This window comes from Myotis brandtii, unplaced genomic scaffold (assembly GCF_000412655.1).
Source record: "Myotis brandtii unplaced genomic scaffold, ASM41265v1 scaffold728, whole genome shotgun sequence".
In the NCBI taxonomy this organism is placed as follows: Eukaryota; Metazoa; Chordata; class Mammalia; order Chiroptera; family Vespertilionidae; genus Myotis; species Myotis brandtii.
The window spans coordinates 843871-859380 of record NW_005370875.1 but is presented as its reverse complement, the minus strand read 5'-3'; the positions used below and the strand labels follow the sequence as shown (position 1 = coordinate 859380).

Genomic DNA, 15510 nt, shown 5'->3' with positions numbered 1-15510 from the left:
CAGTCATGTAGGCAAACTTGACAAAGTCCAGGATGTTGAGGTCATAGATACGGGTGGCAACTTCCCCCTTGGCAGGGTACTCAGCATCGGTGCTGGGTATCAGGGATGAGTCCCACATGCTGGTCTTCCTCTTGGTATTGCCAAGGCTCAGTGTATTCTTCAGGTTCTTCATGAGGGAGCCCTTCTTCAGGCCATTCTTCCTCTCCATGTAGACGGACAGCACCGTGGCCTGTCTGTTGGCCACTTCCTCACCCGTGACCACATCTTTCAGTCATTCAGCAGCCACATGTGCTGATTCATTTTGATGTTAATTAAGTTTCTGGTTCTATCCGGCAATTTAGCCCCCCGCCCCTGCCCCCCAGCTATAACAAAGACTTCTTCTGTTATCTTTCATGGAGTCCTTCTTGGGGCTCAGTTAGGAGGGATGACTGACAAAACACAACTCCACAAAAGGTGAATTTTTAACTGATTACACCTCTGAAGTTACAAAGCTGCAGGTGTTCCCCAAATTCTCAAATCCCACTCAAATTTCAGCAGAGAACTGTGATCTGGGAAATCACTTGTAGAAAGAAGCATATAAACTCTGAACCGTTGGCACATATGTCCTCATGCGGTCCCTTAAGCTGTTACAAAGCTAAAAGTTAAAGTCAAATGCCTGATCATCAGCCAATGACCCACTGCATACCCCAAAGACTTTCCAAGGTCAACATACTGTCCTGCATCAGTGCCTTCATGCCCCCCTGCACCAGCTCCCAGGATTTACTACAGTCTGACCACCCCATGCCCACCCCACTCCCACAGCTTAGCCAATACTTTGGTCTTTTCATCACTTTACTAGAATTAGTTACATACCATCATTACTGTATAGCATATTCTGAATCTGACTATATATTTACCATTACAAGTGAGATATATACTTTCATATGTTTTCATGTTACCAATTAAAATCCTTTAGTTCAGCTTGGAGAACTCCTTTCTGCATTTCTTGGAAGCCTGTTCTAGTGGCAATGAACTCCCTCCACTTTTGTTTATCTGGGAATACCTTTATAGCTCTTTCATTTCTGAACCTCTGCTGATTCTTAGCTATCAGCTGTTTTTGTTTTTGTTTTTCTCTCTCAGCACTTTGAATATATCATCTACTCTCTCCTGAATGGTGATGTTTCTGCTGAAATTTGTCCATAGCTTTGTGGGAGTCCCCTTGTCTGAGATCAGTCATTCTCTTGCTCCTTTCATATCTCTTTGTCTTTCATTTTTGACAATTTCATTATGATGTGATAAATGAAGTCCTTTTAAAGTTAAATCTGGACCAGGACCTCTGAGTTTCATGTACCTGGATGTACATCTCTTCATATATCTTGAATTGTATAGAATTTTCATGTCATTAAATATCATTCTTCTTTGACTTTTTCAACCATTTAAAAATATAACAACCATTCTTAGGTCACAGGTTGTATAACAGGTGGACACTTAGATTTGGCCATAGTTTGCCAACCCCTGGTCAAAAGCATAATACTGAAATGTATCTTGCTAGAAGTATTGGTGGTAAGGGTAAAAGTTTGAAAGTTTTACTAAATCAAGAGGATTTAGATATGTGGAATGCCAGCAGATCCATTAAAACCAGGATATTTTGGAGAACATGGCACCAAAAGACCTAAGTCCTCTCTTGGCACCTCAGGCAGACATAGGATTCAGAGTGGGGTGGGCCATAACCATGACTGTGGCCATATTGATGCATTAGAAGATCTGCACTTTGCCAGAAATGTTCTCACGAGAGACAATAAACGTGGATCTTCAGATGATGATACCAGAGGAGGGAGTGGGCCCCTAATACCCTGTTCTCACCAAGCTACAGGTGAAAATTGGCCCACATACTCTGGAGGAGCAGGTTTCTTCCCAAGATGAACTGGGCTTCAGGACCCCAGATGGGTCACTTGCATCATCTCAAACATTCATCTACGAAGAGAGATGAAAGTCACTCAAAATATTCTGAAGGGAAGAAGGGAAAAGGATGTAGCAGTAATTTGACTTGGAATCTGACAAAGATATGACCTTGAGGTTCCTCCCAGGGGCACAGTCCGACATATGCTCAGCTCCTCACAGTTCACAAACCACTTCCTCCTCTGTCCAGGTGGTTTCCCCCAGAAGCAGACCCTGACACTACATTGGAGAGCAGTTGGCTTATTCAGGAACTGGTTCCCTAGAAGCACCATTAGGAGAGAAAAGTGGGAAAGGAAGGGGGAAACCAATGAAACCTGCATTGTGGGACAACTGAGGTTCAATGAACTGGGGATCTTCAGAAGACAATGTTATCTTTCCTGGGAGTCAGGGTACTGCCATCTATCACTGGTTGAGAGCTCACCCTGGAGCTTTAATTCCCCAGGGCTTCTGGCCTCTCTCACCCAATGCCTGAGAGAGAGTCCTCAAACAGGAAACCACAGGTGCGAGTAGAAGAATATCCTTGCCATGTGGTTAAATGGGTGGGTGCGGAGGAGGTACTCTCAGGAACCAATCCTATCCGCTTCACCATCCATTATATCCTTCACTCCATCATAACTACTCACAATTTATGAATGAAAAAACTGACGCTCAGTGGGGCTAATAGCTCAGGTCATGGAATTAATGAGAGCAGACAGTTGTGTCTGTTTGTTCACTCTTTATTCCCAGGCTCTAGATAAGTGCCTCGCAGTGTAAGCCCTAGGTATTTGCAGAATGAAGAAATATCACCATATGAGAATGATTTGGTCAAGTCACAACTTAAGCTGGGATCTTCTCCTCAAGACCCTATTTTCTCCACTGGCCTGGCAAGAATGTACCATATCAGCAGCCAGCACAATGAATAGCTTCAAGTGGGTTCAGAAAACAATTGTGGAATAAGTGGAGAAACAATTGAACAAATGTTCCATCTTTCTCTCCTTTCTGTAGGAGTCAAAGAAAAATACCAGAACCAAAGGAGAGAGAGTTCCTGCCCCACACAGTCATGGAGAAATGAGTATTTGCACCAAAAATTCACACAACTGCTACTTCGACACAGATCTCAACCCAGAGGCTATGACTTCCTGCTCAGGAGAAGAAATCATGAGGTGGTAGATGAACAAGGACAGTTGATGGAGATTGGAGACTTATTTGGCCCAGGCCTGAGTACCCAGGAGGAGCCTCCCACTGTCGTGGTGCATGGCGTTGCTGGAATCGGGAAGTCAACCCTGGCCAGGCAGGTGAGGAGAGCCTGGGAGGAAGGCTGGCTGTTCAAGGACCTCTTCAAGCATGTCTTCTACTTCAACTGCAGAGAGCTGGCCCAGTCCGAGACCATGAGTCTCGCTGAGCTCATCACAAAAGACTGGGCTGCTCCTGATGCTCCCATTGGGCAGATCCTGTCTCAGCCAGAGCAGCTGCTCTTCATTCTTGATAACTTAGATGAACCAAAATGGGACTTGAAGGAGCAGAGTTCTGAGCTCTGTCCACACTGGAGCCAGCAGCAGCAGGTGCACACACTGCTGGGCAGTTTGCTGAAGAAAACCTTACTTCCCACGGCTTCCCTGCTGATCACAGCTCGGATCACAGCTCTGTGGAGGCTCAAAACTTCTTTAAAGCATCCTCGCTGGGTAGAGGTCCTAGGATTCTCTGACTCAGCCAGGAAGGAGTATTTCTACAAATATTTCACAGATAGGAGGCAAGCAATAAGAGCCTTTACCTCGGTTGAATCCAACCCGGCTCTCTTCACCATGTGTCTCATGCCCTTGGTGTCCTGGCTGGTCTGCACTTGCCTGAAGCAGCAGATGGAGCAGGAGCAACCACTCTCACTGACCTCCCAGACGACCACAGCCCTCTGTCTGCACTACTTTTTCCATGTTCTCCAGGCTCAGTCCCTCGCGACTAAGCTGAGGGGCTTCTGCTCTCTGGCTGCTGAAGGCACCTGCCAAGGAAAGACTCTGTTCAGCCCCGAGGACTTCAGGAAACACGGGTTAGATGGGGCCAACATCTCCACTCTCTTAAACATGGGTGTTCTTCAAGAGCACCCCACCCCTCGGAGCTACAGCTTCATTCACCTGTGCTTCCAGGAGTTCTTTGCAGCAATCTCCTATGCTTTAGGCGATAGAGTGTTGAAAAGTGGTCGCTTTAATAACATCAAAATTATAACAGACTTGACAGGTGTATATGACAGGCATGACCTATTTGGGGAACCAACCACGTGTTTCCTGTTTGGCCTTTTGAGTGATCAGGGGATGAGAGAGATGGAGAGCATCTTCAAATGCAGCCTGTCTCGGGAGAGACTTTTCTCTCTGCTGCGCTTGGCCCGGAGGGAGGTCCTTTTGAAGCAAGTGAACCTAGACACATATTTTTGGCATTTGCTGCACTGTTTTTATGAGATTCAGGATGAAAACTTTATGAAAAATATTTACACTTTCAATAAAATGAGGATATGTGTCCAAACTGACATGGAGCTTCTTCTGTTCACATTCTTCTTTACATTCTGCCACCACATTGAAAGGCTTCAACTGATTGAGGGTGGACAGCACAGACAAGCAAGAAGGACTTCCGGTGCATTTCTGTAAGTGCTCCCCCTCTCTCCTCTCTCCAGCTCCTCTGTTGGTATCACTGTCCTGGGCCACTGGGGGCACTCTCACTAAGCCTGGCCCCAGGGGCTAAAGGACTGATGTAACCAGTGACTTCTAACAGCCAAATCTGACCCCCACTCTCTGTTCACCTAGGATCCTCTGAAGCAGTTTCTGACCATGTGACCTTCCCTCTCTGCTTCTGGGCGGCCTGCTGTGGCCCCTGCCTTGCACTGCTGCTTCTCTTCCTGTCTCTGTCACAATGGCTACCTTCTCTCCTGGGTGCACTTCCACCCCCATGCTGACGTCAGCTGCCCTCCACCCAGCCCACCTGCCTCTGATTCTCCCTCACACATGCTTCCTTCATGCAACAGTTCACTCATCTGCATCAGGCACCCCCTTGATGGCTGTTGACTATGACATTGGTCCTAAGTTCTCCCCTGTCACCTCAGAATGTGTCTATCTGAAAAGGAGTCTTTCTTTTTCTCTACAAAACCAGCTTCCCTGTTCGTTTCAGTGATGCACTATTGCCCCAAGGACTCCGCTGAAACCCACCATCTTAGTATGACAGAGTAGATTTCTCAAATTACCCTCCAGCACCAGCAACCCTGTTGACTTCCACATCCGGGTTCCCCACCTCAGTGGTAGCTTCGATCCTTTAGTTCTTTGAGGTGCCTATCTCCCCTTTAAATGATTCACTCCATAAATGTGTATTAAGCACTGATTTTACACTAGCTCCTAAAGATCACAGATTAGTAAAGCACAGCCCTGTCCACTACAAACTCAAATCTGGAAGAGAAGACAGATATCCATCCAATAACTAGAACAGTGTGCAAAGTCCATGGTAAGAGAGGCGTGTACCACTCCTGTCGGGCAAGAAGAGTGGATAAGGGGTATTTAGTAAGATGCAGTGTAGAGGTGAGGTAACTAATGACTGTGAGACTGATCCGTCAACCCCCATAATAGAGACTGAGGAGGGGACAAGGTCCCAGCAAATTTGGAGAGGGTAGAATAAGTGGGCCTGGTGTCACTTAAAAAAGGAAATCAGCTTACCTGCCACCACAATCATTACCCAAAGCACTCTCCTGGTGATGTAAGTCTGTGGGGCCCTCTTGGGACCTGGGCAGCTTCAGTCTTCAGTGGCCGGTCCCAGGAGGTCTGGGAGCTCCAAATGAGATCCAGAGGGTGGCCTTGCTGAGGTCTGACCTGGAGGGGCCAGACTACAGTCTGATTTCCAGTGGCCTTCCCTCCCACACCTTGGGCAGGACCCAGGCGGGGTCTCAGGTTTGGGCAGGACTTGGTCCTGTGTACTTTCTTGTTGCATTTGAAGCATGGACCCAGAGGAGGCTTAGCCCCTGAATTACCCTTGGTTGGAGGACCAGTACTTTATTTGGGGTTTATGAGAGTGGTGGTTAGGGGCTGAAAGGCCTTTGTCTGGGCCTCAGCCTTGGCCTGATCTCATCTTCGTTTTTGGATTTGGGTCTCCTTGTCTCTACTATTAAAAACCTTAAAGGTCATGTTTAAAAGGTCTCTTTTGGGGTTTAGTTCCTTCTGGACCTATAGGGTCAAGGTTGGTGTATTTTCTCATGGCCTGTGTAAGGTGAGAGAGGAAGACTGCAGGATTTTCATATCTTTCCTGGGTGACCTCTGCTTATTTTTAATAATTAACTGCTTTGTGGGTTGGCTTTCTCAGTCCTTCTAGCAGGCAGAGAACCATGTGGTCTCGAGACCTGTGATCTGTCTACCCTTCTTGATAGTTCCATTTTGGATCCTGTTAGGTACAACATCTGCTCGGACTGGGAGGGCAGGGGCCTGCCAGCGGAATATTCACGTGGCCCTGGGCATGAGGCCAGATTTGACACCAGCAATCTCCCGAAGGGGGCACTTTAAGGCTAATGCCAGAGTGGGGGGAGGAAGAGAGCCAAAAACTTGCTCCGGAGCAGGTATGAGATAGGATGGTGGCAGTGGGATCCGCTGGGTAGGGTGGTGGACTCTCAGGCTGTTGAGACAGGAGCCATAGGCTGGGGGACTGGGGGATGGTCAATGGGATCAAAAGTGGTGAAGGAGAAGGAGGATTTGAGATGGGGGGCTGGGGGGCTTAGCATGAGGAAGGAAAATCTGTGAGGGAGAGCAGCTGTTACAGAGATAAGGATGTGTCCTTGAGTGTAAAAAAGCCTGAATATACGGGACCTCAGGCTATCTGCCCTGCTGGCAGCAGAAGTTACCAAGATCAGTGAGAATTTGGAAATCTAAAGTACCATTCGCAGGCCATTAGGACCCATTGTCTAATTTTTTGTTGTGGCCAAGTGGTATTGCAATAGAAAATGAGGCACTTGGGACATAAGTCCTGAGCGAACCCTAGGGCCTGTAGATTCTTAAGAAGACATCCCAGGGGTGTGGTGCGGGGAATGGCCAACTGTGTGTTCCCCATAAGTGGGCCTTGAGTCTAATCTCCCGTGGACACTAAGTTAGAGAAAGGTGTCCCCTTCCTCCTGAGTGTCAGAAACATACAGGCGATCACACCTCATCAGTAGGCATCCCCACAGACAGGTGGACCAGGGAACCTGGTTCCGGGGAGTGTGTCCTGACCAGCACTGGATGTCCGCTAGGGAGTGGCTGTGCAGTCATAGCCCAGAGCCTGCCCCCGATTATCCCGGACAGAAAATGCAGGACAGCCCAAAAAGAAAGGGATAATAGACTCAAGCCACTTACCAGTTAATTCAGTGTCTGCAGACATGAAGGGAAAGATGAATGGAGTTGGGGACATATTGGGTCAAGGTGCTACTGGACTATCGAGGTGGATTTATCTGGCAATAAAATAGAGATGGCAGTTTGCATCTTGAGAATTTTATCTAATTTATTTGGGAGTAGATAAAATCACTTAAATAGTGTGTGACATGTAGAATTTAAATTGGTGGAAATTATACAAGGCAGTCTAGCCTATAACTTTCAAACAAAGCCCATCCTCCTCTCCCACATTCTGCAAATGTTCTCTCCTAAATCATTCCCTTTTGTCATCTCTCTCCTGGGGAACCTCTCTATGGTATTGCTATCCTGGGAAGGGGATATGGTCCCATGCAAGCCAATCTGGACAACAGTATATATAGTCATAATCAACAATCCCATCACAAAACTACCTTTAAACCACCTCTCCCAGGTTCTGTTCCCACCTCCCATCTCTTCCTTTCCTTTCTGGAAACTGGGACTTTACAAAATTTGTGCCAAAGGAAGAAAGGCATGTCTGTATTGATGAGAGGAAGACTGTCTGCATCCCCAAGGTCTTTGTCAGGCCCTATGATGGACACTAAAGATAAAAAAAAAAAATGAACATCTGCCCCAGCACACAAGAAATTCCCAGACTGATGCAGAAACAGACACACTAAATGAGCACTGCAGTACAGAATAGCAAGGGCTGCATGATGAGAAACCACACGGAAGGGGGCAGTTTGCCCAGGGTGGTGGGAACAGAGGGGCAGTTCCAGAGACTGATCACCCCTGGAAATAGCCCTGCCCATTGCAGCCTGGCACTCAGAGGGGCCAAACCCCATGGTATTGAGCACAGTGTGCACATAAGTCCACACACACACACACACACACACACACACACACACACACACACATCACGTCTCTCCTGTCCCTCTCTTTCCCTCAGGTACAGCTGGGGCTTGTTTACAGATTCCTGGTGGAAGATGTTCTTCTCTATTCTCAAAGTCTCTGGAAGCCTGCGGGAGCTGGACCTGAGTGGGAACTCTCTGAGCTGCTCTGCAGTACAGAGTCTTTGTGACGCCCTGAAAAGCCCTCACTGCCACCTGGCAACCTTGAGGTGAGTCTGGCCTGGGTTCTGATCTGAAACAGGGGTGGACAGGAAATCCAAGGTAGAAGTTGTGTCTAGGATGGGTGTGTGGTCTTTGTTTTTGTTTAGGTTTTTAACATTATTTTTTATTTTTCAATTACAGTTGACATACAATATTATATTATTCCCAGGTGTACATCCCAGTGATTAGACATTATAAAACTTACTAAGTGATCATCCTGAAAAATCCTTGTATCCAACAAATATTCATTGAGCCCCTCTCTGACCATGGCTACTGCAGTAAGCAAACACAGACAGGATTCTATTTCCACAGAACTTGCAAGTGATTGACATTAACCACCCAAACAAATATGTAATTACAGGCCCAGACAAGGGCCTCCAGTGGAAAACGACCTTAATAAAGTGAATATTGGAGGACATGGGAAGACTACAGAGGGTTTACCTAAGTGAAGCAGGAGGGCAGAAAGGTCAAAGGCCCTGTGGCAGGAGGGGGGATGGGCTGTCATGGGATTGAAAGCAGACAAGTGAGGCTGGAGGATGGAGAGCAAAGGAGCCACGGGAGGAGGCTACAGAGATCAGGAAGTAAGACTGTCTATGCAAGGCCCTGTTGGAATCTGGGGTGGTTGTTTTTTCTAATGCAATGTGATTATAATTAAAAGGTTGATAAAATCAGTACATTTACAAAGTAGAAACAGACTACCATATAAAACTGGGAGCAGAGGATAGCAATGGTAGAGATTGGGAAACCAGTTCATAGGAAAGTTTCAGTTTTCCAATAAAGATGTTGAGAGGTTGCAGTGAGAAAACTTACCAGAGTTTCTGCAAGAAATAGGTGCATCTTGGACTATGGTGTCAGCCATCGAAATGGGAAAAAGTGAATGGATTTAAGAGATCTAAAAAGAAAGTAAAATCCAATAGATTTGAATTATGGAGAAAGGGAGATGGAGATATAGAAGATAATCTTAGTTTCAGGCCAGAGATATGCATGGGATAGTGGCACCTTCACTGAGATGGAAATACTGGAAGAGGAGTGAATGGGGGGTGGAATGTCAAGGGTGTGATTTTGTGCAAAATCTTCAAGTTTTTTTGAGATAGCCAATGGGAAATGTCAAGCAGGTATCAAATTAACTTCTGTGCAAAAATAAGATGCGCCATAAAACAAATCTCAACAAATTTAAGAGAATTGAAACCATGAAAATTATATTATCTGAACATAATGAAATGAAATTGGAACTCAATAACAAAGGGAAATTTAGGAAATTTACAGTAACACACTCCTAAATAAACAATGGGTCAAAGAACAAATCACAAGGGAAATTTAAAATGCTTTGAGATCAATGAAAACAAAAACAAAACATATTTGATGCAACTAAATCAGTGCTTACAGGGAAATGTATATTATCAATGCCCAGATTTTAGAAATAAGGGCTACAACTACTTACCCATTAGAACTGCGAAATCTAGAACACTGACACCACCAAATGCTGACAAGGTTGTGGAGCAAAAGAAACCCTCAGACATTGCTAGCGGGAATAAAATATGGGCATTTTGCAGAATCCTAGTGAACTAAACACACCCTTACCAGATGATCCAGCAATCGTGCTCCTTGGTATTTACTCAAATGAGTTGAAAACCTATGTCCACACAAAAATCTGCACAACAGTGTTTATGTCAGTTTTATTTGTAATTGCCCGAACTGGAAAGCAACCAAGTTGTCCTTCAGTAGGTGAGCAGATAAATAAACCATGGTATATCTGTATAATGAAATATTATTTAGTATGTGAAAAAATGAGCTCTAAAGCTATAAAAAGAATGGGCGAGCCCTAATCGGTTTGGCTCAGTTGATAGAGCATCGGCCTGCGGACTCAAGGGTCCCAGGTTCGATTCCGGTCAAGGGCATGTACCTTGGTTGCAGGCACATACCCAGTGGGGAGTGTGCAGGAGGCAGCTGATCAATGTTTCTCTCTCATAGATGTTTCTGACTCTATCCCTCTCCCTTCCTCTCTGTAAAAAAATCAATAAAATATATATTTTTAAAAAAAGAATGGGCGAGATTTAACTGCATATTACTTGTTGAAAAAAGGACATTCTGAAAAGCTATCTATGCTAATAAAGGGTAATATGCTAATTAGACTGGACATCTTCTGGATGTCCTTTCAGACAAAGTCATGGTGGTGGAGACCGAGGCAGAGGCGGTTAGGGGCAATCAGGCCAGCAGGAGAGGGCAGTTAGGGGCAATCAGGCCTCAGGGGAGGGCAGTTAGGGGCAATCGGGCCAGCAGGGGAGGGCAGTTAGGGGCAATTGGGCCAGCAGGGGGGAGCAGTTAGGGGCGATCAGGCCGGCATTGGGGAGCAGTTAGGGGGCAATCAGGCAGGTAGGCAGGTAAGTGGTTAGAAGCCAGTGGTCCTGGATTGTGAGAAGGATGTCCCCCAAGGGGTCCCGGATTGGAGAGGGTGCAGGCCTTGTTGAGGGACCCCCCCCCCCCAATGCACGAATTTTGTGTACCAGGCCTCTAGTATACTATATGATCCCAACAATATGAAATTCTTAAAAAGACAAAAATATGAAGACAGTAAAAAGATCTGTGATTGCCAGGGGTTTGGGGGAGGTAAGGATACATATACAGAGCAGACACTATAATGGCAGCTAAATGTCATTTTATATTTCAAAAAACCATAGAATGTAAAGCACCAAAAGTGAGCCATAATGTAACCTATGGACTTTGGGTGATTATAATGTGTCAATGTAGGCTCAGTGATTCCAACAAATTTACTACTCTCTTGCCAGATGTTGATAATGGGGGTGGCTGTGTATGTTGGGGCAAAGGTATATAAGAACTCTCCAAAAAGTTTCAGAGACATAGAAACACTGAACAGATTGCAGAACCTCAGAGGGAAGGTGGGAGAGGGTGCCAATTTTGCTGAAAAACTAAAACTATTCTATAAAAGAGAAATAGTCTAGAGCCGTGGTTGGCAAACTGCGGCTCGCGAGCCACATGCGGCTCTTTGGCCCCTAGAGTGTGGCTCTTCCTAAGCCTGAGGAGTACCCTAATTAAGTTAATAACAATGTACCTACCTATATAGTTTAAGTTTAAAAAATTTGGCACTCAAAAGAAATTTCAATCATTGTACTCTTCATATTTGGCTTCTTGACTAATGAGTTTGCCAACCACTGGTCTAGAGGATTAAAAATGGTGGCAGAGTAAATGGATGCTGCATGGACATGCTCCCAGGCTAGCAATATATTATAAAGATCATACACCATGATCAAGTGGGATTATTCCAGAAATGCAAGGCTGGTACAATATTCACAAATCAATAAACATGAAACCTCACATAAACAGATTGAAAGACAAAAATCACATGATCATATCAATAGACGCAGAAAAAGCATTTGACAAAATACAGCACCCATTTTTGATAAAAACTCTCAGCAAAGTGGGAATAGAGGGAGCATATCTCAACATGATAAAGGCCATATATTGACAAACCCACAGCCAACATCATACTCAATGGGCAAAAACTAAAACCATTTTCTCTAAGAACAGAAACAAGACAGGGATGCCCACTATGACCACTCCTGTTCGACCTAGTACTGGAAGTACTAGCCATAGCAATCAGACAAGATGAAGTAATAAAAGGCATCCAAATTGGAAAAGAGGTAAAACTGTCATTATTCGCAGATGACATGATATTGTACATAGAAAACCCAAGGACTCCATCAAAAGCTACTAGACTTGCCCTAGCTGGTTTAGCTCTGTGGATAGAGCATTGCCCTGCAGACTGAAGAGTCGTGGGTTTGATTCTGGTCAAAGGCACATGCCTGGGTTGTGGACTTGTCCCCTAGTAGGGGGCATTCAGGAGGCAGCTGATCACTGATCCTCTCTCATCATTGATGTTTTTCTCTCCCTTTCCCTTCCTCTCTGAAATCAATAAAGATATATTTTTTAAAAGAACTACCAGACTTAGTAAATGAATTCAGCAATGTAGCAGGATACCAGATTAACACCCAGAAATCTATGGCTTTTTAATACACCAATAATGAACTCACAGAAAGAGAGAAACTAAAAAAACAACCCCATTTATCACTGCACCAAAAAAATTAAGATACCTAGGAATAAACTTAACTAAGGAGATAAAAGGCCTGTACTTGGAAAACTATAGGGCATTGAAAAAAGAGATAGAGGAAGACATAAACAAATGGAAGAATATACCGTGTTCATGGATTGGAAGAATCAATGTCATTAAAATGTCCATACTACCCAAAGCAATCTATAGACTCAGTGCAAACCCACAACGAACATTATACCTAATGCTGAAAATACTGCATGTTTTCCTCTAACATCAGGTACAAGACAAACCTCTTCACTCTTTCCAAGTCTATTTAACTTTACACTAGAGGTTCTCATCAGAGAAATTAGACAAGAAAATGAAATAAAAGTCTTCCAGATTATAAAGGAAAAAGTAAAACTATCTCTATTTGCAGCTTTCATGATTTTATGTAAAAATCCTAAGGAATGTACACACAAAAATAGCTATTAGAACTAATAAACTAGCAAGTTTTCAGGATAAAAGTCAATATATAAACATCAATTGTATTTCTACATATTAGCAATAAACAATCTAAAATGTAATTAAGAAAACAACTCCATTTACAATAGCATCAAAAATAATGAAATATTTAGGAATAATTTTAACAGAAGAAGAGCAAGGCTTGTATACTGAAAGCTACAAAACATAGTTGAAGAATTTAAATAAAACTTAAATAAATGTTAAGACTTTCCGTGTTCATGGACTGGCAGACCTAATACTGTTAAGACAGCAATGTTTTCCAAACTGGTTTATAGATTCAACTCAATCCCTATCAAAATCATTGCTGCCTTTTTTTGCATAAATGATCAAGCTGATCCTAAAATTTATATGCAACGAAATGTTTGCATGTCAAGTCTTGGGAAACCCACCCTTCCCAATTTTAATGGCCAAGAGAAGTCAACAAAGATGCCTGAGGAAGAGCATCCAGGGAGGTGGGAGGAACACCAGGACAGTGTGATGTCATGTTACTTAGAGGAACAGAGGCTTTCAAGGAGTGTGTGGTCCTCAGGATCCATTGCTGCTGGGAGGTCAAGGAAAATAAGGACTGAAAGTTGTCCATTGGATTTGTGATAGGGAAGTCATAGATGTCCTTAGCAGGAACAATTTTGTGAGGTGATGAAGCCAGAATCCAAATTGGAATGAATTAAAAATGTAGACAGGGGTGAAAATGAGATTACAAATACAAACACTTTTTTCAAAGATTTTGGTAGTGAAGAAGAGAAAGGAAGGGGGATTAAAAATGGAGGTGGAGTAAATGGAAGCTATACTAACATGCTCCAAGAACAAAGCTGGAAATACAACTAAAATGTAGAAAAACCACCCTGAAAAATCTACTGAAGACTAGCTGGAGAGATAACCAAGGACAGAAAGTGGAGATGTAGAGAGACTAGTAGGAAATACAGAGATGTGAAAGGGGTAGACAGGCTCCCACAGACAGCAGCTGAATGCCTGGAGGGATATCTCAGCTGTGTGGGGATCCCACTGATAACTCTGCGGTCTAAACCCCAAGCTGGGCTCCCCAGGCCAGAGCACCAGAACTGAGAACAGTGCCCACATAACATCTTGCTGTGAAAAGCAGCGGGGTTGCTGTCTGCCAGCAAGAGACAGCTGGAAATGCAAGCACCCTCTTAAATGGCCAATGCACAAAATTATGTGTGAAGCCACTTACTTTGGACTCCAGCAGAAGGAGGGCAGAGTGGACTGGAGCTGTGTGAGGAACATATAGGGTTGGGGGCTCTGGGATTGGAGCTCAGAGGGCAACCACCCAGCTTTCCTGTGCTTGGTCATTCCCTCACACTGTGGAAGACATCTTTCTTCAAGGACCTTTGCATAAGCAGTATTTGGCTGGGGGAAAGGCAGTTGCCACACCCTTTTGGAAGACCACTGGCTCCACCCTGTGGTCAATACCCTGAGACTAATCAAGGCTGATAACCATCAGACTGCAGGCAGAGGGTGATCTTTGGAGGCTTTGAGTCTTTGCCTTATCTCCTTCTGGGCCCAGGGCTAGGAAAAGCAGACCCTGGTGCACATCTTGGTCCTTTCCAAAGGCACCGGCCCCAGAAGAGTGAGCCACAAGCTCTGGGTTGCTGATAGCCCCAAAGAGGATATTCAGGGTCAGTCAGAACATTGTCCTGCACTAGAGATTGGGAGTCATAGCAGATCTACCTAATACATAGTCATAAACCCAAACAGGCAGCCAAAATGGAGAGACAAAAACAACTCCTAAATGAATGAACAGAGAATTTTTATGGCTATCATCAACAAATCAACAAACGACAAGTGCTAGAGAGGATGCAGAGAAAAAGAAACCTTATGCACTGCTGGTGGGAATGCAGACTAGTTCAGCCACTGTGGAGAACAGTATGGAGTTTCCTCAAAAAATTAAACATGGAACTGCCATTTGACCCAGTGATCCCATTTATAGGAATACTAGGGGCCCGGTTCACAACATTTGTGCACTGAGGGGTGTGGGGGTCCCTCAGCCCAAACTGCACCCTCTCCAATCTGTGAGCCCTCAGGGAAGCCCTCTCCAATTCAGGAGTTTCTGTCTGTCTTTCAATCATATGAGCGAATTGTCTGAGACCCCAAGTCAGTTTGGTTTGTTGCTCACAGAATAATAGAGGTTTTTGTGTGTTTTTTTTTGCTTCATTGGTGGAGATTTTAGGATATCTTCCCTTTAATTTTTCCTAGACACTCTGATTTTACTTATGTCTCTCACCTTTGCTTTCCCTCCATCCCCCACTGCAACAGTAGCTTGCTGCAGGTTCACTTTGCTCTAGTGTCTAGGACAGTGGTTCTCAACCTTCCTAATGCTGCAACCCTTTAATACATTTCCTCATGTTGTGGTGACCGCCAACCATAAAATTATTTTTGTTGCTACTTCATAACTGTAATTTTGCTACTGTTATGAATCGTAATGTAAATATCTGATATGCAGGATGTATTTTCATTGTTACAAATTGAACATAATTAAAGCATAGTGATTAATCACAAAAACAATATGTAATTATATATGTGTTTTCCGATGGTCTTAGGCGACCCCTGTGAAAGGGTC

General features: G+C 44.4%; 1 protein-coding gene across 1 annotated transcript in view; it reads left to right on the top strand.

Annotated features, from left to right (window-relative positions):
- Positions 1 to 15510, top strand: part of LOC106723601 (NACHT, LRR and PYD domains-containing protein 1-like) — a 63643-nt gene that overhangs the window by 5918 nt on the left and 42215 nt on the right. Inside the window, exons 2-3 of the mRNA XM_014530210.1 lie at positions 2923 to 4546; positions 8203 to 8373. Of these exons, the coding sequence (XP_014385696.1) occupies positions 2923 to 4546; positions 8203 to 8373 (1795 nt within the window). The remainder of the gene's footprint in view (positions 1 to 2922; positions 4547 to 8202; positions 8374 to 15510) is intronic.